Genomic DNA, 23248 nt, shown 5'->3' on the forward strand with positions numbered 1-23248 from the left:
CCCAATGTACAGGTTTTATGGGTTTTTGCAAACTTACAGGGGTCAAATGTAGGGCTTTTCCATGTTTGCACATTGAAATTTGCCAGATTGGGTTGCTGGCCCCATGTTGCCTTTGAGACCGTATGGCAGCCCTGGAATGAAAATTAACCCCATCATGGCATACCATTTGTAAAAGTAGTAAACCAACAGTATTCAAAATGGGATATGTCCAGTCTTTTTTAGTAGCCACTTCGTAAAAAAACCCTGGTCAAAATTAGCGTTTATATTTGTTTTTTTGAATATTTCACACATAAACTGCCATCTCACTGGTAGGTTCCCCCCCCCTTATTGTTTTTAGGGCCCCCACCAACCGCCACAGGCTGCTCACTGCTTACTAGACATGCCCCTACTCTTGGTATAGTGAGTAGGGGCATAATTTTTACTAATACTAAGTAATCTTTACTTAGTATTAGTACATTTAGCTGAAAGACCAATTTAGGTCTTTCAGCCTTTTAGTAGATAGCTCCCTGATACCGTGGGAATTAGGGAGTTATCTACTAAGCGGCTGCAAGATGCAGCCACAGCAATGAATAGGATCGGAGTTTCATTCATTAGAATGAAATTCCGATCCGAACAAAGTGCCGAATTGCGTTCCAACACGAATGGAAAAATTGTTAGAAGGCAATTCGGCAGTTTTGCCGGTGTCCTGTCTAAGTGACAGGAAGCATCGTGAGAACAGGGAGGAAAGCTAAGGATCATGGGAAAATTGCTGTGACCACCGGAAACGAAGCACACTTTGCTCCTCCGCTGGTCACTGCGTAGGAAACCTCCAGAAGAGAAATAGTCCCTACTTTTTCTTAAGTTTTATAGAAAACTATAGCAGATAGGAAGAAAAGAAGAACAGATCCTGAGAGAGGGAGAGAAGAGAAATCGATTGGGGAAAGGTAAGTTCAGCATGACAGTGCCGCTTTAATATATATATATATATATATACACACACACACACACACACACTTGTTTCCTATGTATGTATAATTTTAGAATTAAAGCATTTTATATTATGCATATGATTTCATTATAAATGTACAGGCATACCCCACTTTTAAGTACACAATGGGACCAGAGCATGTATGTAAAACGGAAATGTACTTAAAGTGAAGCAATACCTTTTTTTTTACTTCCCAATGCATGTACGACATTGCAATAGTAATTTACAGGCATAACTGATACTGCAGATTTCCAGTGATTTATTTAGTGATTTCCAGTGGGCTTTTATTCAGTTACAACAAACAGTAAAAAGAAAAATCTAATTCCAAATTGTACCATTTATCTTTCAATGTTTTACTCCTCTGACAATCTTGAACTGGGAGGAAAAGTAAAATAAATCTGCCCAATGGGCCATTTTCTGCCAATACAGTGCCAATTTGTATTTGTTAGCAGCTTAGTTGCACACTTTGTTTAGAAACACCTCTTCATCGGTTTAAGCATTTATGGTTTAACTTTGAATCCTCAGAATTGTGGCTAATGTAGCTAAGCTGCTAAGTCATAGTTATAGAAAATGGCAGGGTAAACCCTTTCACTAGATGGCAGGCAATTGCAGAATATGGACAATGTAGGGGCAGCTAGCTGTGTTCAGCTAGGAGTAGACATTATAAATTTGAGATGATTAACCTGTGCCATGTCAGAAGGTGTAAAAGGTTCTTGCCCCAAAGACACTGAACTGAGCTGCTCAGGGCGAGAATAGAACCTTCCATTTCCTGTTCACTCGTACTTGCGAGGCACCTTTACGTACACTTGTGGGTATGTCTGTACTCGAGAGTGTATGTAAAGCGGGGTATGCCTGTATATATCTCAAAGTACACTTTAAAGCATATATATGTATAATATAGTATAAAATGCTTTATTTTATAATATATTATACATATATAATGTTTTACTTTTTAGCTCCATAGACTCCTATTGCAGCCATGTGATCATGGTGATCACATGACCCTGGAGGGCTGGGATGGCCGGAGCTGATGCAGGTGGAATCCTGGGGTCTCTGGCAGTCCCCCCCGACCGTGATCGCCGCGGTCCAGGTAAGTCAAGGGCTCCTTAACAACTTTTTTGTCGGACGTACCTAGTACGTCCACAGTCGTTAAGGGGATAGAATGTATTTATAACGTAATTCTAAATGTATTTTGATTTAAATACATATGTATATTAATATCAAAATAGAGTTAGAGGGGGCGGGGCCTGACCGCTGCAGGGAGAGGATGCAGACCTGGTTAGCTCCTGCAGCAACAATTAAGCTGAATTAAGCCACCTAAACGGGACCTAATCGGCCCAAAAAGGCTACCAACCGGCAGGTGACATCCAGGGGCACACAACCATGCCACCCAAACGACTGAATTGGTATACACCGCCTGCCCTACCTATGAGGCCTACACGCGTGGTCGGCGCGAGGGAGACGGCCGCTCCCCCGCTGACACCCACGGCTGACAAGCGGAGACCAGACCCTCGTTCCCCCCCCTCTGGACCGGTGGGGGTTATCCCGGTCTACCCTCGAGAGACCCTGGCACGACCCGGCGAGAAAGCTGAGGAGACACAGGGGCCTGCAACAAGCGATGGCACTACACCTAAAATGGCGGAGACCGCATGCTCCCCCTGTACTCACAGCGAGCAGCAAGACATAGGGCACCGGCTGGACAGGGCCTTCCAGGCTTTCTGTGACAAGCTGGAAGCCCTTATGTTCCCGGAGAGCACTAGGGCAGTGCCTGCCATCTAAACACATACACACCCAAACGAGACCGCACGGGTGCAGGCACAGACACCTCATGTAGAAGGTTGGCAGCAGCGAGACACTCGCCAGCAGCAGGAGACCGAGGACCGGTCAGATGGCAATAGGAGAAGGCAAGTAATCGTGCAGAGGCACACTAACCTGACCTCCCACCAGCCTCACAGAGAGGGCTTGTCCCCAACGAATATGACAGAAGTGCTAGAGGAGAGGGAGACCTCACAGCATGTACCCCCATCAACGACCATTAACTTTACCGCCAAGTACAGCGCACTTACAGCGGAGACTTTACACGCACGTTCTGCAGTAAAGCCACAACAGCACCAAGTACAAGCCAGAGAGCTCACCTCAACGGCAGTACCAGGGAGTACCCCTCCAGCGACAGTCCCTACCTGCAGACCCACAATAAACCGGGACAGCCTGCAATGCTCAGCTTGGAAACAAGACTCTGTGCACCTCCAGTCGGGAATTGGTTAAACTGTCCTCACCGCATGGACTTAATGGCCATCCACCTTACCCACTGTAAAACAGGGGATATGGCATTCAATTCACCTGGAAAATGAACGCTATCCTGTCTCTCACCACCTTTTATTTTCTCATGTGATGCAAATGTACAGCATATACAGTAATTGCAAGTATACACCCACAACTCATTCAGCGTGTCCTAAAGTATCCAGCATAATGCTACCTATATTGCTCTACTTTACTCAGAAAGCACTCATATGTGGAATACCATGGCACACACACACAGCTCTTAGGTGAAATGGTGTCTCACTGTGTGCTTATAGATAAATGCAACATACCCTGCCAAGCTACTCACACACATGAATAAGCCTATTAGCTAATTGACTAAATCGACTTGATGTTTTTCTTTAATCTAAGTTTCAACGTTCTCGTATGGTCACACAAGTTTAGGTGATCCACACTGACCGCTTAATGTGTATTGTCGTAATGTGTAACCTGTCTGCTTAATTTAAAATCAGAACAACTTTACAAGTTTCTACCTAGCGTCTGACACAGCATATTAACCTACTGCGTAGAAAACAAAAGCGTTGTTTTTATTTGTTATGTTTCTCAAACTCTCTAAGCGATGTACATCATTAATGTTCATGTTCTTACTTAAAAATTGTGTACCCCTATGTTCAAACTATGCCTAACGTGCTAGAGGACTGCCTTTGGGGTACCTCATAAGCAACTGTTATAACTATGCGCACTTCAAAAATAAAGAATTAAAAAAAAAAAAAAAAATAGAGTTAGAACAAAGGTAAACTTTTTTTTTTAATGCAATGGTTTTTTCATATATATATATATATATATAAATAATTATTCGAAGTATTTTAATATTATATATAATGAATTTTAAAATACACGTAATAATGGTGTATGTGTTCGTGTGCATGTAAAAGTACTTTGAATATATATATATATATATATATATATATATATATATATATATATATTTGTTCCAAGTACTTTATAAACTTTTATTAACTTTAACTTTAAAGTTTTTTGTAGGCATTAGGGGGACTGCCTGAGAGCTTAGGCAGGCCCCCTGCAGGCATTGCGCAAGCCGGCTATTCCGGCCATGTGATTGCGAGGACCCCAGCTTTGTATTCCTGGAACTACAGTAACCCTTTAACCCAGTATGTACTAACGAATTACAAATATGACCTTCTGAGAAAACTTTAGTATAAATTACAACATAAATAATGCCTATATTTCACATAGGCATGATTACTTTTTCTTTGCCACCAGCCCGTAAAGAAATACATTTAAAAGTGTGGTCGAAAAAAATAAAAATAAAAAAATCTAACACTGCATATTTTTCTGATATTTTGGTTAATGTAAAAGTTGCCTAAAGGGAACTGGTAAATTAAAATGTATTATTTGCTTATGACAAGAGTACCCATAAACCTAAAGGGAATCCAGACATGTGTCCCGTGCTCATTGCGGCTAGAGAGGCAATAACAGCTCCAACTCACCAATGAGGGCCACCTAGGGACATTGAGGTTCTTATCAGTTACACAGAATTTTCAATTCATATATGTCCAAATAGTATAGGTTTAGACTCTGGGCCCCTTTGTTGCCCTCTATAAACCCCTGTTCTGTAGAGACTCGATGTTCTAAAAATGTCCACATTTGGGAAGCCTCACCAAATTCTGGACACTCGACAGATACTTTTCTCCATACTGGTGTAAATGGAAGCACGTAGCTTCAAGATTTACATTAAGCAGTTAACAAAATGTAATTCTTAACTTCCCTGTACTGTTTTCAAAAGGAAATAGACCAACAGGAAATTGTTCACGTTTATTGGTAATTTTGTGCAATTTTTACACTGTATAAAAGTCATAGAGCAATCGAGAGTTTACACTTTATAAATATATATATAATATAGAGAGAATAATGGTAGTAAAAGGCTGCCAATTTTCATCTACAAAAGGTGTAAGGAGAAGAAAAAAAAAATTTATATAAATTTTGTTACAAAATGTAGATTTTAGTCAGTCAATCTGTTTAGTGGCAGACACGTTTAAACAATGAACAACCCACTTACAAATAAGTTGTAATGTTTGGTAATAAAACTACTAAAATATTGCATGTTTGAAAAGTCAACAGATAGAAATGATCCTTTATTCTTTACTGAACAAGCGCCTGGCGTTACTCTCCGGTATATTGTGGTTTTCGTTTTTCAATGAAAGCCAACATTCCTTCCCGACGATCTTTAGTCGGAATGACCTGTCAGGAAAACAAAAACGATTTCATAAACAATCTAGGGGAGAGAAACATTTTTGGGGCTCACAACATTAATCACTGCTGTGTGAAATTCTTGCGTGATACGAAAAAAAAAAAAAAAAAAAAGTAATCTGATGTTCGCCATCACGGCAGATTTCAAATATTGAACAGGAAGACTATTTGTTTTGGTATTCGTTTTAAAAGAATATTTTCAGAAGTTGCACAATGGACTTCCTTTCTTAAAGTCATGATGTTAAGTACTATCTAAGAGTGTTCCTGATTTTTATTTGGTTTTTTTCTCCGCTCTGAAAATACTTACAACTCTGGGACATAAAGTAAATGGATATTCCTATGTTAAAGGCAATTTAAAGAGCCACATTTAAACACAAAGTCCATGTTAAACTATGCACTAAAATGGCCAACAACCACCAATGCAAAATAATAATATAAAAAATGTATTAGGTATTATATTTTATGTGCCATTTCCTACACATTAAACCTGCAGACTTAATTTTTGCCTACACCAATTTGGACCCTTTCATTCTGGACTACTGAGTTAAAACTGTTGGACATCTTAAATTTAGCACTGCAAAGGGGTTATTAGCAGATATTACAGTTATCTGGGCATTGCCTCAGTTCTGCTCAGAACAGCTCACAGGAAGCTTTGCTGTACTTCCTGATAATATGTACAACTCAGTGGCGTACATACCGGGGTCGCAGGGGTCGCGGCTGCAACCGGGCCCGGCCCATCAGGGGCGGTGACCCCTGTGACCGCGGTATGTACGCCAGTGCATGCAGATACACATACACTTAAAGGACCACTAGACACCCAGATCACATCAGCTCAATTAAGTGGTCTGGGTGCTAGGTCCCTCTAATTTTAACCCTGCAGCTGAAAACATACTGAGGGTATGTCCAGCCTCTAGTGGCTGTCTCATTGACACTGAAGGAGCTGAAGAGGAAGCACTCAGGGGAGAGTGCTCCCTCGCGCGCCCGCCGGGTGACACCACTGGACCCCAGAGAATCCCCTCAGCTCTCCCACAGGTAAGGAGGCTGGGGGGATTAAATGTTTTACAAAAAGTGTGTGTGTGTGTGTGTGTCTGTCTTAAGCACTTACCTTTCTCCAGCGCCGGGGATCTCTCCGACCCGGTTGCGCATGCGTGGCAAGAGCCGCGCACGCATTCAAACCACCCATAGGAAAGCATTACGCAATGCTTTCCTATGGAGGTTCGGTGTCTTCTCACTGTGATTTTCACAGTGAGAATCGCGGAAGCTCCTCTAGCGGCTGTCAATGACACAGCCACGAGAGGCTGGATTACCCTCAGTGAAACATAGCAGTTTCTCTGAAACTGCTATGTTTTCAGCTACAGGGTCAAAATTAGAGGGACCTGGCACCCAGACCACTTCATTGAGCTGAAGTGATCTGGGTGTCTGTAGTGGTCCTTTAAGTGTATGTGTATCTGCATGCACTGGCATACATAGCGCGGTCACAGCCCTGCGACCAGGTGCACGCCGCCATGTGTTGCAGCCCCCATCTAAATTCTAAAGGAGTACATGATTCCCAGAGCAGTTTACCTTAAAGCTCACACCCCTTTCAGCCACCGCAAGCTTTAAATAAAGTATCTCCATCATGGATTGTCACTTACCTGTCCATAGCACAGCGCCTCTATGGCCATTCCTGATGACATATCCACCTGTTTAAAAAGATGATAATCTGTGACATGCATTCACTCTACAGCCACCTTAAAACTAATTAGCCATTTAAATTTGATTAACAATTGGTACTAATTTTAAAGTCAAACCACCTGTAACATACTATAAGATTTTAACGAGTCAGTGTACTACACGGTCAACTTGTGGCTCTGCAGCTAGCATGGATCGTGACATTAGAGTTAACCAGTGACACAGAATCGGAATCACTTGCCACCTTTCTCGATGATAATGTCTGTGTGTTTATGAGGGGCACCGGAATCAAATAAATGAGGAATTGCTTGTGAACTGCCCTGTTTAGTTAATTGCATTCCCAGCTGCAGCATATGAATTATGCACATCGTAGGTTTGAATGAAACAAACATTTTAGAAATCCGGAGTAATGTTAAACTAAATTACGGTATGCCAAAACAGACACAATGTTACCTCAATTCCTTTGTTCATTGCAAGTTTTGCCATTCTCACAGCTACAGGAGCCTGGAAAGGGTAAGTATTTATTATTATGGTTAGTATTCATTACTATTGGTAGTAATATAGCATCTACTTATTCCCTGTTACTTTTGAGAATGCACATATTTTGACTACAAGTTGATTTTCTGGCTCATGTACACATCGTTTTTGATCCTCTGGATATCTGTATGTAATGATTGTCTACACCAGGAAGCAATGTAAACACTGCATTTTCTGGGAAAGTAGTATTTACATGAAAATGCCTGCAGGAACAAACTATACACACCAGAACAGTGTGTCCCTTTAAGTTACGTTAAGCTGCCTTTAGAGCAACCGGTGGTCCGCGGACAGGCTCCGGTCCGAAGAATTTGCCGGTCTGCGAAAGCCTTCACTCTACTATACTGTCGGGTGAAAGCTTTCACGGACCAGCAATAAATTGCAGCAAAATATTTCCCCGGTGCTATGATCATATGACAACTGTGCCTCCTTCTCCCCTGCAGGACAAGAGGGGAGATCAGAGATCTCCCTCTCCGGCCCGCTAGCAGTGTAATGCTGCAGCCGACACGGGTGGGAGGAAGAGAGGACCCGAGGAGCTTTAACCTGCAGCTACGCCTGGTTCTCCTCTCGCGAGTTTGGAGCATTGCCTTGGTTACCAACGGCAACGTTCCGAATCTCACAAGAGCGAACTCTAGCCTGAGCTGCTAGAGTTCACCATCACCACTTGGAACACCAGAGATTAGTACTGTCCCCGCTCCCAGGCAAAGTTAAGCAGGGAGGGTTGAATATCAAATTTATTCATCTACTCTCCAACCCCACATAACCACAATAATTCACACACACACACACACGCTACACTGACCCCCTCACACACATACCATTGTTTTTTATTTCTGGCCGACGCCGGTCCACAAAATATTTCTCCTCTTTTCGCCCGCAGTGTTGAAAGGTTGCAGAACACTGCTTTAGAGGCTCTATATATTCAAGCATCTCACTTTGCAACATTGTTTCTGCCTATCCCAATTCCTTACAGTGTGAGATTCTAAAAAGTCAAGAGAGTAGTAAGGGAGTACAATCCAAGACTCTGGATCTACATGCAGGGCTCATGGCCTGACCTCACAAAGGCCTATTACGAGCTTCAAATAAAGGGGGTAACCCTTACAACACATATCAATATAAAAGGAAGGAATCCCTAATGCCTAAGGGGTCTTGAATAGAAGCTCTGTTAATACAGAGGGGGAAAGGGGTCCCTACCTTTATTGATTCTAGGGACGAAACATTACAACAGTAACTAGAACTGTGGGAAGAAAAAGTGCAGGGGTCCGTGTAGATGTTCTCGGGTGGAGTTGGGTTCAACTTGTTCAAAATATATTGAAACAAAGCAAGGCCTTCAAACTGCACTCCAATATAACACAAGCTAACATGCCCTAACAAATGCCCATTACCACAAGGCAAAGGTAGGAATTTAAAAAATGGTAAATAGGGGGGGTAGGAATATGGGGACCCCACTAGGAGTCTATGCACGGTCTATATGGCAGAGACTACCCCTAACCATACCTCGACACCGTGGATAAATCCACTAGTACCTACCTAAACCAAACTTTCCCTGCCTGGGATAAAACTAAAATGCTATGTACACAAAATCATAGTGCTAATAAGTGCTCCTAAGTTTTGAGTGAAAATGTGAAAAGTTGCACGACGCGCATTTCGGCATGTCAGCCAGTTTCTATACCCTATGAAAATAAGTAATTACTTGGCTGGCTCTACCTTCAACTTGGGGGTGTGTCTGAATCTTATTACGTTCACTCCCCCTATCCACCAGTTTACCATAGAAGCACATTAGAATTCAATGAGGTGGGTACGGCCATTTGTCAATATACACCTACAATGCGTCCTGATTGGGCTATAGTGCTGGTGGGGCAGAGTTCGCCTCCAGAGTCCTGCCACTTTATTTCTCATAGAGGACCAAACCAGTTTCCTCCCACACACGAGGGAGGCAGGCGACAAATCCACCTTCCACCCTCCCACTTAAGGCACGGTGCTACTGGGGCAGGGCCATCCCTCAGACCCCTCTCTCCCACTCCTCAGTGGGGATCCCAAGCTGCTCCACTCCCACAATCGAGAGGAGGGGGGCGGTAGATTAGTATGTCACGCCTCCCACACCACCCGAGTCGTGCTTCGTGATCCCGCCTGCTCGCTCATAGGTGATCATTTACTGTGGAGAGGGTTGAACCACTCCTCCAAGTTATACCCCTTAGTGTCCCGATGTAGGGAGGGCCAAGATATATTCTAAGTTACAAAATATCTACACAGGTTTTGCTACATTTTGTTTGCTCTACAATAAATGGAAACCATGTCTATGTATCCTAATAGTGGAGGCAAAATCCCTATGAAGATATACAGGACTAACAATACTGTACATATCAATCCGAACATGCAATAATATACACGTCTCACTGAATGTATGCTGACCCTGGTTATGTGGATAGTTTAGTAAATACACCCTCCACACAGAAGCTCCAAATAAAGGATATTCCCAAAAGAAGCAGAAATGAGGTGGGATGAGGCTTTCTTCTACTTTTAAACTTTTATATTTATTCTAATACTAAAACGAATTGGTTGTGTTATTTTATCACATTTGAGATCTGTATATATTGGTATAAGCGCTTGAAGTTTCGGTTAAAGTGACTTTCCCTCTTTTTTCCTGCAATTAATACGGTTTTGACATCTAAGGATTCGCTAAGTCCAAGAAATGAAAGATTGTGATATTGCACATACTTGTGGGACTATTTCTTGTGCCAGCTTTAGTGCCCTCTTATACGCAGCGTCCCCATCCTCGTTTTGTGGTGCCATGTCATTCACCAGCCCGATACTCTGTGCCTGTGCCCCATCGATTTGCCTGCCGGTGAAAATTAGCTCTTTGGCAACACCAATTCCAACCAGACGTGGGAGCCGCTGTGAACCACCTGGAAGGCAGGAAGTGTTCGATAATGAGATTATTAATATTAGCATTTATATATAGCGCCAACATATTCAGCCTTACAATTCTAGAACGGGGATCTTTGATAAAGTTTAAATAAAGAAAATCACAAAGATAAGAAGTGGAAAACGCTCTGTCTACGAGCTTACAATAAAATCACTTCTGGCAGAAAAATACAATAACTGGTAATTGTGAATTAAGATTATGCAAGAGAGACATTGACTCAATTTGAATCATATGAATTCCTGCTTCTTACTGCCTGCATGATGCAATAAAACACATTAGGAAACTTCTGACATTCGCAAGACAGTGTTGTAATCACAAGGTTAGGTCCCCTTACAGACAAAAATAGCAATTAGATTATACATTAGTTCAATAGTGCGTTTGTTTATGGTTCTCCACAAAGTACATTTAATGTGATAAACAAACATATGATAATGCAGGATACCCAATAAACTCCATGTATACATCCTACCTGGTGTCCTAGATTAATTTTGCTGGAAGTGTAATGGGGCTGGGAAGGTTTTTTCCTGCACAAAATAGACATCCTAATACCAAGCGAGCGATGTTAGTGAAAAAGTAACAAAGCATTCTGACCGTTATGCAGACAGTATATCCAATAGAGGCAAAGAGGGCCCTACGCAGAACTCCATATGTACACGAAGTGCATACAATGCAACAATTTGTTACCTGCTCCTGGTAGCAATCCTCGTGTGGTTTCAATCAGTCCCAATTTTGCAGAAGAAGCTGAAAATGTGAAAAAATAAAAAAAGTATTTCCTCAAATGCTCAGTGATTACAACTTTAGTATTTCACTCTAGAAAACAAAGTACATTTATAGGAATCATACATTGCAAAAAGATGTAGTAAAATCCCCCATGAAAACATTTTTTTTTTTAAATTATATCAAATAATTTAACAAGGCAAGGTACATTGCTAATTTCTGTGTAACTGTTACTCACTAACCCTAGAATTGTGAAGGAACGGAAAGGACATCGTACAATTTAGGTCAACATTTTAGTCTAACACTTGTAATCTTATTTTCAGTTTCCCCAGTAATGTGAGCACAGCCCTTGGTTTAGATAAATACTTACCGGCTATCCGGAGATCACAAGCCAGAGCCAACTCTAGTCCCCCTCCAAGAGCATAGCCATCCACGGCAGCAATGGTCGGCATTGGGAGACTCTCTGGAAAGTACGACAGTTAGATTTATACAACACATGGGATTGCAATTCAGATATGAACATTTCTGAATTCTGCATTGTATGAAGTTGGGATTGACTAGATGTCAACAATTACTCTTGCCCATTAACCCCTTAAGGACACATGACATGTGGGACATGTCATGATTCCCTTTTATTCCAGAAGTTTGGTCCTTAAGGGGTTAACATACTCTACTAATGGGGAGGGCGGTTACTACATCCGGTCAGCTGCAAGAGGAAAGGTGGAGTAACCAACTACAACTCTCTTAATGGTTCGATTGCCATAGGCTAGAAAGAGAATTTGAGTTGTAGTCCAACAATAAGTGAGAGACTTGAGTCTGACACCCCTGTCAACCTTCTTGGTTTCTACTCCATCTTCTGAAGTTGGTATAGATATGTAATGGTTAATTATATAGCAAATTATTCATTTGGAAAGGTGATCCCTTTATATGATTTTATACTAGGAACATGTAAATTCCACATTCTTACACTTTTAAGCATTACCCCAACAGAATGCAGAGTTCCAAAGTATCCCAATACAAAAATGTCAAAGTATCATCTTGGCCTACACTGCAGTCTTCTATGATGCAATCTGTCTGTGTCCCACTCTGCAAGTCCAACCAGAAAGGTTCTAATCACTCACCAATCTCGCTCATCAGCCCTCTTAGCCTATGTACAAAATACGACGCTTCAGCATTGTCCATCTTTGCTCGCTCTTTCAGATCCGCTCCTGCAAGTAAAAAAATAAAATAAATTATATACATATACACACACACACACACACACACACACGCATATACTATGAATGAGACCTAAAAAGACCTAGAAAAACAAAATATAAAATATTTATCACTACAGAGTATTTGCTTTGTACTGCTGTATGCTGGGAAATAAGGTACTTGGCATATGAGATATATTATATAAAAAAAAAAAAAATAACTCACTTGTTCGTGTGGTTTCAACTATATTACTGTCACTTTAAGATTCTGAGTTTATTCACTTCATTACGGTCACTTTAAGACCTAGCACTTTATTCACTTCATTGCTTATACTTGTATGTATTTTCTTATACTTATATGTATCTTCAGGTTTATTGATATTGGGTTTTGATATGTATATAAGGGGTACTAATGAATCTATGTTTAGAGGAGAAATATATTATATGCTTGATGTATGTTTAATTTATTTTCTGTATTGATAATGCCAGCTCACAGACATTTACCAAATAACACTTTTATTTAGAGCATATTTGGGTTATAATAGTCTTTGTTCATATAGATGCTTAGCCATATGGAAATGTGAGTTGTTGTCTTGTACGGTGGGATCGGCATGCTCCGGTTGCTAAGTAGACGCGTCCCGACACGTGTTAAATGGACGGAGCCTCCGAAGTACTCCACACGCCGTCAGCGGTCCTATGGGCAGCCAATTGCCGAACGCCATCGGCAGTTGCCCCGGCAACGCGGATATACTTTATGTGGAGGCGGACCATTCCTATGACATGTGGGTAATCACTCAGATGATATTGATATGAGCCCAAGCTCCAGAGTAGCCAGACCAACCCACTTAACGAGCAGCTAGGGGTGGTGACTAATTAAACTTACCTGTTTGTTCTGTATAAAAGCCAGTCATTTGTATGATCATTCTTTGTATCCTGATGAAAGTTCCAAGCTAGGAACTGAAACGTTGACATTTGTGACAATAAATACTATTGTTCTTAAATCCAGGAGTAACGGCATTTCTCTATAGAAATGCCGGTACTCCTGGATTTAAGAACAATAGTATTTATTGTCACAGATGTCAACGTTTCAGTTCCTAGCTTGGAACTTTCATCAGGATACAAAGAATGATCATACAAATGACTGGCTTTTATACAGAACAAACAGGTAAGTTTAATTAGTCACCACCCCTAGCTGCTCGTCAAAATAATCTTAGACTCCTCCTATAGGAAACCTATGTGCCTGGTGCTTGTCAGCCAAAAATATAGAAAAAATATCCAAGATAGCACTCCAAGGACTTAATAATGTATTATTATTAATTTATTATTATTAAGTCCTTGGAGTGCTATCTTGGATATTTTTTTTATTTTTTATAAATTCTTTATTTTGAAAGATTTTTGTTTTATGGGGTGGGGGTACAGAAAAGAAAACAGGGAGTTAGCTTGTGGTACAGTATTTGCAGAATATATATGTACTGTTATGGCTGCCAAACATCACAAATATACGTGCTAGTCAATCGTTGTTAGTTTCAGCATATATCAATTGCCAGTATACTATTACTGTCTTTTTAGCGATGTTCGATCTTTTTCCTTGCATTATAAATTCTTCGTTACGGACTGAAGTTTGAGTTACAGGTATGGTATTAGGGTGGGGGTACAGAAAGAAAGGAATGTCTGGGAACAAGGTTATTTGATACAGAGTTGCATTGTGGACATTAACATTAAGAAGCATTTAGTTGAATAGCTTGTGAATTTGCGGTCTGCTTGGTCTTTTGTTATCGTTTTTGGTCACAGTGTTTTTGTGGGGGAGCGTGTCCGCTCCGTTGCTCTGGTTGTGGGTAGGTTCGTGGTGTGTGTGGTCTAGTAGTGACTTGTCTGTTTGTATGATAGATGAGTTGTAAATTGAACTCTAGGGTACCCCTAGCGTCCTTGTTTTCGGGGGTTTTCTCAATCTTGGTTCGTGCTGTTCCCATTTGGGGGTTTGTGGGGAGAGAGTGAGAGTGGGGGTGGGCCGAGGGTATGGTGTGTGGGGTCGGGTGGTCAGTATGGTTAGATTGTCCTTATTCTGGGTGAGTGAGCCTTGTGTTCTGTGGGCTATACTGGTCGAGTTTGTGGGCTCTCAGTGAGGGTTTCTTCCTTGTCGGGTTCAATGGCTGTATGTGAGTTTTGGTGGCCTATGCCCGACTGGGTGTGTGTAAGTCTGTCTCCGGTAGTCCCCAGCTGTATGGTCGCGGGTTTTCTCTGTTTTGAGGCACTTTATCTAGCGGGTTGGGGTAGTCGTGAGCGTTTGGGTTGTGTGCGGCTGGTGAACTTGTGTGAAGTAGGTTGCGTGTGATGTGGTGTGGGTGTCAGATCCCCGTAGGGTGTGTGTGAGTGAGATGGGGGGGGGTGTGGTATGGGGTGAAACGAGGGGTGATGTGTTGTGGGTTATGGGTAGGGAGGGGGATCTTGTAGTATTCAGGGCTGTGCGCCTCGGGTGGGCTCACCCGCCTGGTCTGTTTCTCTGTGTTAAGTTGTTTCAGTTAGGTGGGAATTCGTATAACCATGGGTCCCAAATTTTGTTGAAGTATTTAGTGGTGTCATGTATAAGGGCTGTGAGTTTATCCATATTCATGGCTTCGTTTATTTTTCGTGTTATCTGCGTTATTGTTGGGGTGTCTGGGCTTCCCCATGTTTCGGCTATTGCCCTCCTGGTGGCTAGCGCCAATTTGGCTATGAGTTTGTTCTGTGCTCTAGGGATATCTCTGAGTGGTCTGGATAACAGCCAGAGCCATGGGTCCATCGGGATGGTTGTGTGAAGTGCCTGTGTCGCCTTTTGTGCTATTTGCTGCCATAGTGTGGTTACCCTAGGGCATTCCCACCATGTGTGTAGATATGTACCCCTACTCCCACATCCTTTCCAGCAGAGGTCGGAGTTAGTTTGTTTCATTTGTTTTAAGCGTAGCGGGGTGAGGTACCATCTGAAAACGGTTTTATAAGCTTGTTCTTTGTGGTTGACACATATTGATATTGTTGCGGTGGCTTCCCAGATGTCTACCCAGTCGCCTTGTTCTCTCGTGGGGCCTAGATCTCTTTCCCATGCTGCCACATAAGGCATAGAGCCTTCCCGTGTGTGTCTACTTAATAGGGAGTATATCTTCGATATTTGTCCCCTTTGGAGTGGGTGATTTATGCATGCTCTTTCTAGTGGTGTGAGAGGGGTGATTCTTGCTTGTCGTATGATTGGGGTTTCTACATAGCTACGGATTTGTAGATAGCGGAACAAGTCTCTAGTTATGAGGGGAGTTTGTTGTGGGAGGTCTGTAAAGGGTATGATGTTTTGGTTTTTATAGAAGTGGTGGATGCAGGTTAGGTTATTGTCTTCGAAGTGGGCGAAGTCCCTCGGGGACATACCTGGTGTGAAGTTCGTGTTCCTGAGAATGGGCATTAGTGGAGAGGGGCGTGAGATAAGTTTGTGCTTTTCAGTGACTTTGTCCCAAGTTTTGATCATGGTTAGTATTGCCGGGGAAGTGGTGGGGGTCGGTGGTCTGGCGTCTTTCGGGAGCCATATTTGTAGGGAGGGGAAGTCTGATCCAAATATGTTGTGTTCCAAGTCCACCCACCTTTTAGCGCCTGGGGTGGCGTGGATTTGGATTGTTTGTGTCAGTTGACTTGATTGGAAGTACTGGGTGAGGTTGGGGAGACCCAGTCCTCCCTGTTTGTTTGGGACGTACAATGTCCTGCGAGCTATTTTTGCCCTTTTTCCAGCCCATATAAATTTATCTATCTTGGTTTGCAATTTTTTGAAGTCTGAGGTGTTAATCGGGATTGGGAGGGTTTGAAATAGGTATAAGAACCGTGGGAGGAGGTTCATTTTGATGGATGTCATCCTACCGATCCATGAGATTGCCATGTTGTTCCACTTTTCGAGGTCTTGTGAGGCGGTTTCGATCAGGGGCGTATAGTTTAGGTTTTAGGTTTGTGTGAGGTCTGTTGGGAGTGTGATGCCCAAGTATTTGATGGCTGTGTGCTGGTATGTGAATGGGTGACGTGATTGGAGTGTGGGTTTGTTTACCCGGATCGGGAGGGCTTCTGTTTTCTCGAGATTGAGTTTATAGCCCGAGACTTCTGCGTATTTCGCCAGTTCGCTTGATAAGGGTGGGAGGGAGTGTAGTGGGTCCGTAATTGTGAGGAGAACATCGTCCGCATATGCTGCGATCTTATACGTTTCTCCCCTGATGTTAAGTCCCTGAATTTCTTGGTGATGTCTGAGGGTCTGGAGGAGTGGTTCGAGGGAGAGGGCGAACAGTATTGGGGATAGTGGGCATCCTTGTCTTGTGCCGTTCTTAATGGGGAAGGTGGGGGGTGTGGTAGAGTGCAGGAGGAGAGTGGCTGTGGGGGATGAGTAAAGGGATCTTAGTGCGTCGATGAAGGGTATTGGGAAGCCGAATTTCTGTAGTGTTGCAAAGAGGAAGGGCCAAAGTAATCTGTCGAAGGCTTTTTCTGCATCAAGGGATAAGAGGAGGGTTGGGAGGCGTCTGTGGTCTGCGTACCAGATGAGATCGAAGGTGCGTCGGGTGTTGTCACTGGCTTGTCTGTGTGGGATAAATCCCACCTGGTCAGGATGGATGAGGAGGGGGAGCAGGGGGTTTAGTCTCTCGGCCATTACTTTTGTGAAGAGTTTTACGTCGACATTTAGTAGGGAGATTGGTCTAAAGTGTCCGGGGTCAAGGTGGGACTTGCCAGGTTTTGGTAGGAGGCATATGTTTGCTTGTAGCATGTCGGAAGGGAGAGGGTCTCCTTGCATAAGTGAGTTGAAGAGTTTGCTTAGATGTGGGATAAGTGCTGTCGCAAAGGTCTTATAGTAGAGGCCTGTGAACCCATCTGGGCCTGGACATTTGTTGGGTTTGAGAGTTTTGAGTGCTTTTGCTATTTCTTCCGATGTGATTTCTGTTGATAATCGGTGGGCTCCTTCAGGCGTTAGCGAGGGTAGGGTGAGTGAGTCTAGGTATTTGTTGATTTTAGTGGTCAAGAGTGTGGGGTCACGTCTGTGTTGGGGGCTATGGTCATATAGGTCTGTAAAGTATTCTTGGAATATAGTAGCTATTTTGTCTGGTGACTCCTGTGGTGTCCCATCTTTTGATTTAATTTTGGTGATATTTTTACGGGCTGCTCTGCGATTGAGTTTGCGGGCGAGTAGTGTATCTGCTTTATTGGACTTTTCATAGAAAAGTTGGCGGGTCCATTGGAGGGCTTTGGTGGTATCTGTGGACATAAAATCTTTTATCGCGGTCTGGAGTTGTTGTATTTTAGCCAATAGGTCCGGCGTGGGTTGAAATTTGAAGTTGCTTTCTAGTTGGCGAAGTTCTCTTAGATTATTTTCTAGTTTTGCCAAACGTTGCTTTTTGTGGTGAGCGGCTTGACTTATTAGGGTGCCCCTAATCACTGTTTTATGTGCCGCCCATAGGATTCCCGGTGAGGTGGATATTTTTTCTATATATACACACACACACACACACACACACACACACACACACACACACACATACATATATATATATACACATACATACATACATACATACATACACACACACACACACACACACACACACAAATACTCACCAGCACAGAACACGTCTTTCACGGCACTTCGGACAACCACGACACGGACGCTGGAGTCATGTCGGAGACTGTCTACAGTATGGAAGAACTAGGACACAAAAAAAGAACGTTATTTCTTAAAATTCGTCTACAACTTGTTCTGTAAAGAATGTCCAAATGATACAAGAGCACTGCTTACAGGGTGGCAACAGTGGTAAATGCGAGGACCCCCTACACAGCCTCTCTGATATCCACACCTGTCAAGCACTTTAGCCATACAGAAAAGAGGCCCATATTCAGAGGGAACCTTTATCAGGATAGGAAGAAGGAGAGAGCTCAAGTGGGACAACTAACGCTGATGGAGAACAAGATAAGAGGATATTGAGTAAAGGCATGAGGAGAAGCTTTAGACCGTGAATATTAAAGTAACACTCCTAGTAAGAAGTGAGAAATGTAAATGTTGTGATGGGGTGGACACAGATGAAGGCAAGAGACAAGCCAAATTGAAATAGTTCATATGGAGGTGAAGCACACACAAAAAGAGAAGATCGCTTTATATGGAGGGGGTAGGAGGCAGAATTAGATGAAAACTAACATTAAGGCACAAGTGGTGTCTATAGTTGCCAACTGTCCCAATTTTGCAGGGACAGTCCCAATTGTTGGACTCCTGTTTTGTAAATGTGGGTATCTGGAACTTTCCCGGACTGGACCTTTTTTTTTTTGCGATCAGTACTATTCAAGGAAAACTCAAATTAAACATGCATGTATTTTTCGAGGAGATAATGATAGATATAATAAAAAAAAAAAAAAAGCTTGTAAAAATCTTTGCAAGCCATTTCCTCTTCGCCAGCACAGATTATTTTCCGTTTCCCAGGGAGTACTCGAATTAGAGGTGCTGGAGCCACAATCACGCACGCACACACAATAGTGACTTTGCTATGCGTCTCAATGAGCGGTAGTACTGCTCAATGAGAAAGGGGGAGGCAGGTGCGTGTGCTAGCACAGTGCGCCTGCTGCTTCCGTTAGCTCAGGGGAGAAGGATGAAAACCTTCATAGCTCCTTGACTGACAGCTAGAGAGGTGGTTCTGTCCTCAAATTGTAAAAGTGCTGATGTGAAGAAAATGACAGACGCCAGACAAATAAAGGGCTTTAGCAACACACACACACACAATAAGAAATGAAAACAAAACAAATAATCTTGCAGTTCCCCTCATACGTTTCAGCTGCCCTTTAACATGTACAATTAATGGTAGTACCTCGTTAACAAATAGTTTTCCCAGTGAGTTCCGAGCATGAGGTCTGCACATCACAATTTCCGCAATACCTGTAAAATAGCGATAAATAAGCAGTTAGATATAGACAACCACGCTGTCACACAGAGAATCAAATGAACAGGTTCTGCAGTAAAGCTTAACAATGACAGCAACAGTGGCAGACAATACGGAGTTTTCAATCTAAACTACAATTCCCATGATGCAAAACCAAGCTTCCCTAGAAAATCACAGCTTGTTTAGCTAGACAGCCACCTAGGGCCTATACGTCACAGACAATATACAGCAAAGCTTTGACCTGCTTCATAGGCCGATGAATAAGTGCAAAGAGTACGAATGAAATGTGAAACGCAAAGGGGACATGGTCTAGATTTAAATTGTAGTAGCACATATGGAACATTGGTTTTAAAAAAATAAAATAAAATTTTTATATATAGGTTGAAGATTTTATTTGTCCTAAAGAGTCTTGCCTCAGTCAATCCCTGAAACCACTGACTGCACATTACAGAGCTCAATACGTAAAATAGTCCTTTAAACCTTCACTGCCTCATGTTGATTTCACAAGATAATTTTCAGGTCACAGAGACACTTTACATACAGTGCATTTAGAAAATATTCAAACCCCTTTATCCCCCCTCCCCCCCACGTATGTTGCAGCCTTATATTACAATTGCTTAAATCAGGGGTCCCCAATTCATTTTTTCGCGTGGAACCATTTGACATAGTGTATCTACTCAATGTCATAATCAAAAAGCAAACACACACACACAAAAAAAAATTTCTGAAAACTTAGCAAATTTGTTAAAAAGAAAACAGAAATATCACATTTACATAAGTACACAAGTATTCAGATCCTTTGCTAGGACACTGGAAATTTAGCGGAGAGGCATTCCATTTCTGTGGATCTTCTTTGAAAGGTTTCTACACTTTCTTTGGAGTCCAGCCATGGCTATTCAATTAATTCTAAGGCCTCACAGCTGTAAATGCATCTCAATCCAAAAACAAAGCCATGAGGTTAACGGGACACTATAGTCACCTAAACAACTTTAGCTTAATGAAGCAGTTTTGGTGTATAGAACATGCCCCTGCAGCCTCACTGCTCAATCCTCTGCCATTTAGGAGTTAAATCCCTTTGTTTATGAACCCTAATCACACCTCCCTGCATGTGACTTGCACAGCCTTCTATAAACACTTCCTGTAAAGAGAGCCCTATTTAGGCTTTCTTTATTGCAAGTTCTGTTTAATTAAGATTTTCTTATCCCCTGCTATGTTAATAGCTTGCTAGACCCTGCAAGAGCCTCCTGTATGTGATTAAAGTTCAATTTAGAGATTGAGATACAATTATTTAAGGTAAATTACATCTGTTTGAAAGTGAAACCAGTTTTTTTTTTCATGCAGGCTCTGTCAATCATGGGGAGGTGTGGCTAGGGCTGCATAAACAGAAACAAAGTGATTTAACTCCTAAATGACAGTGAATTGAGCAGTGAAATTGCAGGGGAATGATCTATACACTAAAACTGCTTTATTTAGCTAAAGTAATTTAGGTGACTATAGTGTTCCTTTAATGAAATTGCCTACAGAGCTCAGAGACAGATCGGGGGAAGGCTAAAAACTTGTCAAACCTAATGGATAGGATCTGTTGATATTTCAGCCTTTTCTGTTTAAAGCAGCACTGTCACCGTTTGGGGACTTTGTCGACATCGCAAAGTTCCCTAGCGGTGATATTGCTGCTGGGGGTCCAGTGGCCGGGGAACAGGCAAAGTTAGGATTTACTTAACTGAACCTGTCCCTCGCGTGCGCAGCCATCTTGGTCTGGCCGATCCTCTTCAGAGTAGATGTCATTGCTGCACTCTCGCACATGCGCGAGAATACAGCATTGAGGTCTATGGAGTATCCAGGGACTCCGCGCCATACTCCATAGACACAGCCAATTCCCTGCAGCCGTCCCTGGTGATGGATGTCGGGATTGACACCTGTCTAAAAAAAAAGTCAGGCGGAGGAGAAATACAGAGAAAGTAATCCCTACATCGCTTGGCTGGGTTGGAATTTCAGTTAAATTTCAGTTAAAATCTAGTGTTTGCTTCGTCATTATGAGGATAGTGTAGGTGATGTGGGGAAAAAATATTTTCAACTATAGCAGCTGCAACATAAAACATGTGGGGGAAAAATGTAGGGTCTGGACATGTTCTTAATGCACGTTATATATTGTGGTGATAATGTGACTTCTCAAAATTCTCACTGTCCCCACGTGACACCCTTTCTCAAATTTACTCACAATAATGTGGGAAAAAAAGTTTTACTTCTGCATTAAAGTGTATATGTACCAGAATAAACATTCAAGGGATTTATTCACTAATAAACTGAGAAATATGGAATATAGACAAAGCAAGACAAAATATTCAAGCTGGAAAAAAAACGGAGATGGAATTTTTCCATCTCCCTATTTAGCCTTAATATGCTCAATTATCTAAATGGTCCACACGTCCCGGCTTAATGAATAAACCTCTTAATATTAAAAAAAAAAAAAAAAACATTTTATGGTTTATTCACTAGAATGTGGATTGACCGGAATTTAAACGTTTTTTCACATTTGAGGCCAAAATAACAAACCGAAAACATACGTGGATAATTTTTTTCAGTTCTTATATTTTTACTCAAAATTTTAAAACCACTTAAATTCCAAACAAAACATACTTTAGTGAATAACCCGGTTTGTTTCTTTCCTGGATGATCTTATTCTTTCTATATCCCTCCCATCACTTACCTGCACGTTCTCCCTCCAGGTGGGTGTAATGGACCCCATGCCCCCTCAGCAGACACTTACCTGCATGTTCTCCCTTCAGGTGGGTGTAATGGACCCCCTGCCCCTATACTCTCCAGCAGACACTAACCTGCATGTTCTCCCTCCAGGTGGGTGTAATGGACCCCCTGCCCCCTCTGCAGTCACTTACCTGCATGTTCTCCCTTCAGGTGGGTGTAATGGACCCCCTGCCCCTATACTCCCTCAGCAGACACTAACCTGCATGTTCTCCCTCCAGGTGGGTGTAATGGACCCCCTGCCCCTATACTCCCTCAGCAGACACTAACCTGCATGTTCTCCCTCCAGGTGGGTGTAATGGACCCCATGCTCCCCCAGCAGACACTTACCTGCATGTTCTCCCTCCAGGTGGGTGTAATGGACCCCCTGCCCCTATACTCCCTCAGCAGACACTAACCTGCATGGTCTCCCTCCAGGTGGGTGTAATGGACCCCATGCTCCCCCAGCAGACACTTACCTGCATGTTCTCCCTCCAAGTGGGTGTAATGGACCTCCTTGCCTCCCATGGCTGAGCTCAGTCCTCTCACTAGCCCAGGCAGAGCCATCTGAGCTTTGATCAGCCTTCTCATCAAACTCCCCATTCTGCAATCCGGGTGATCCCTTTACACTGCCTGCGGTCAAGACAATTGTGTCTTAATCCGGGGTGGGAAGAGGGCGGATTCCGCCCCCCCAGGGAGTACTGAGGGCTAGTAACTGTGGCTAGTAGGATGGGTTTCACGATTTATTATTAAACATGTAATTCACACCCTCTCAGGACCCCCAGGGTGATCACCCCTCCTCCCAAACAGTCAATCATAGCCAAGGCTAACAAACTTTCTGAATAAACTATCCCAGAACTACAACTCCCTGCAACCATCACTCAGTGTTTTCAATAGCAAAGCATCACGGGAGTTGTAGTTCTCTGAGGGCCTGATAGATTAGTTACTGTATCCATGAACTACCGCTGGACTGGAACGAGTTACATGTATCACTCTGTCACGTGACCTGGCGGTAGCTGTCAAATGCTGCGTTCTGATAGGTCCGCTCGCTAACGCTTGC

The 23248-nt window shown here is 42.6% G+C and overlaps 1 protein-coding gene across 3 annotated transcripts; it reads right to left on the reverse strand.

Annotated features, from left to right (window-relative positions):
* Positions 1–5349: 5349 nt before the first annotated feature.
* Positions 5350–22979, reverse strand: ECHDC2 (enoyl-CoA hydratase domain containing 2). 3 transcript variants are annotated; one of them, XM_063427205.1, is made up of 10 exons: positions 22668–22979; positions 19378–19445; positions 18143–18230; positions 12467–12553; positions 11716–11808; positions 11313–11369; positions 10421–10608; positions 7622–7672; positions 7132–7179; positions 5350–5488 (listed from the first exon to the last, which is right to left on the reverse strand). In XM_063427205.1, exons 1-10 carry the CDS (start codon positions 22789–22791, stop codon positions 5411–5413), a joined length of 882 nt encoding a protein of 293 aa, XP_063283275.1. In that variant the 5' UTR covers positions 22792–22979; the 3' UTR covers positions 5350–5410. The 3 variants fall into 3 exon arrangements, with proteins under 3 accessions (XP_063283275.1, XP_063283276.1, XP_063283277.1); XM_063427206.1 differs by lacking the exon at positions 22668–22979 and adding an exon at positions 22284–22631; XM_063427207.1 differs by lacking the exon at positions 22668–22979 and adding an exon at positions 22217–22225.
* Positions 22980–23248: the final 269 nt, after the last annotated feature.

This window comes from Pelobates fuscus, chromosome 7 (assembly GCF_036172605.1).
Source record: "Pelobates fuscus isolate aPelFus1 chromosome 7, aPelFus1.pri, whole genome shotgun sequence".
Classification (NCBI taxonomy): Eukaryota; Metazoa; Chordata; class Amphibia; order Anura; family Pelobatidae; genus Pelobates; species Pelobates fuscus.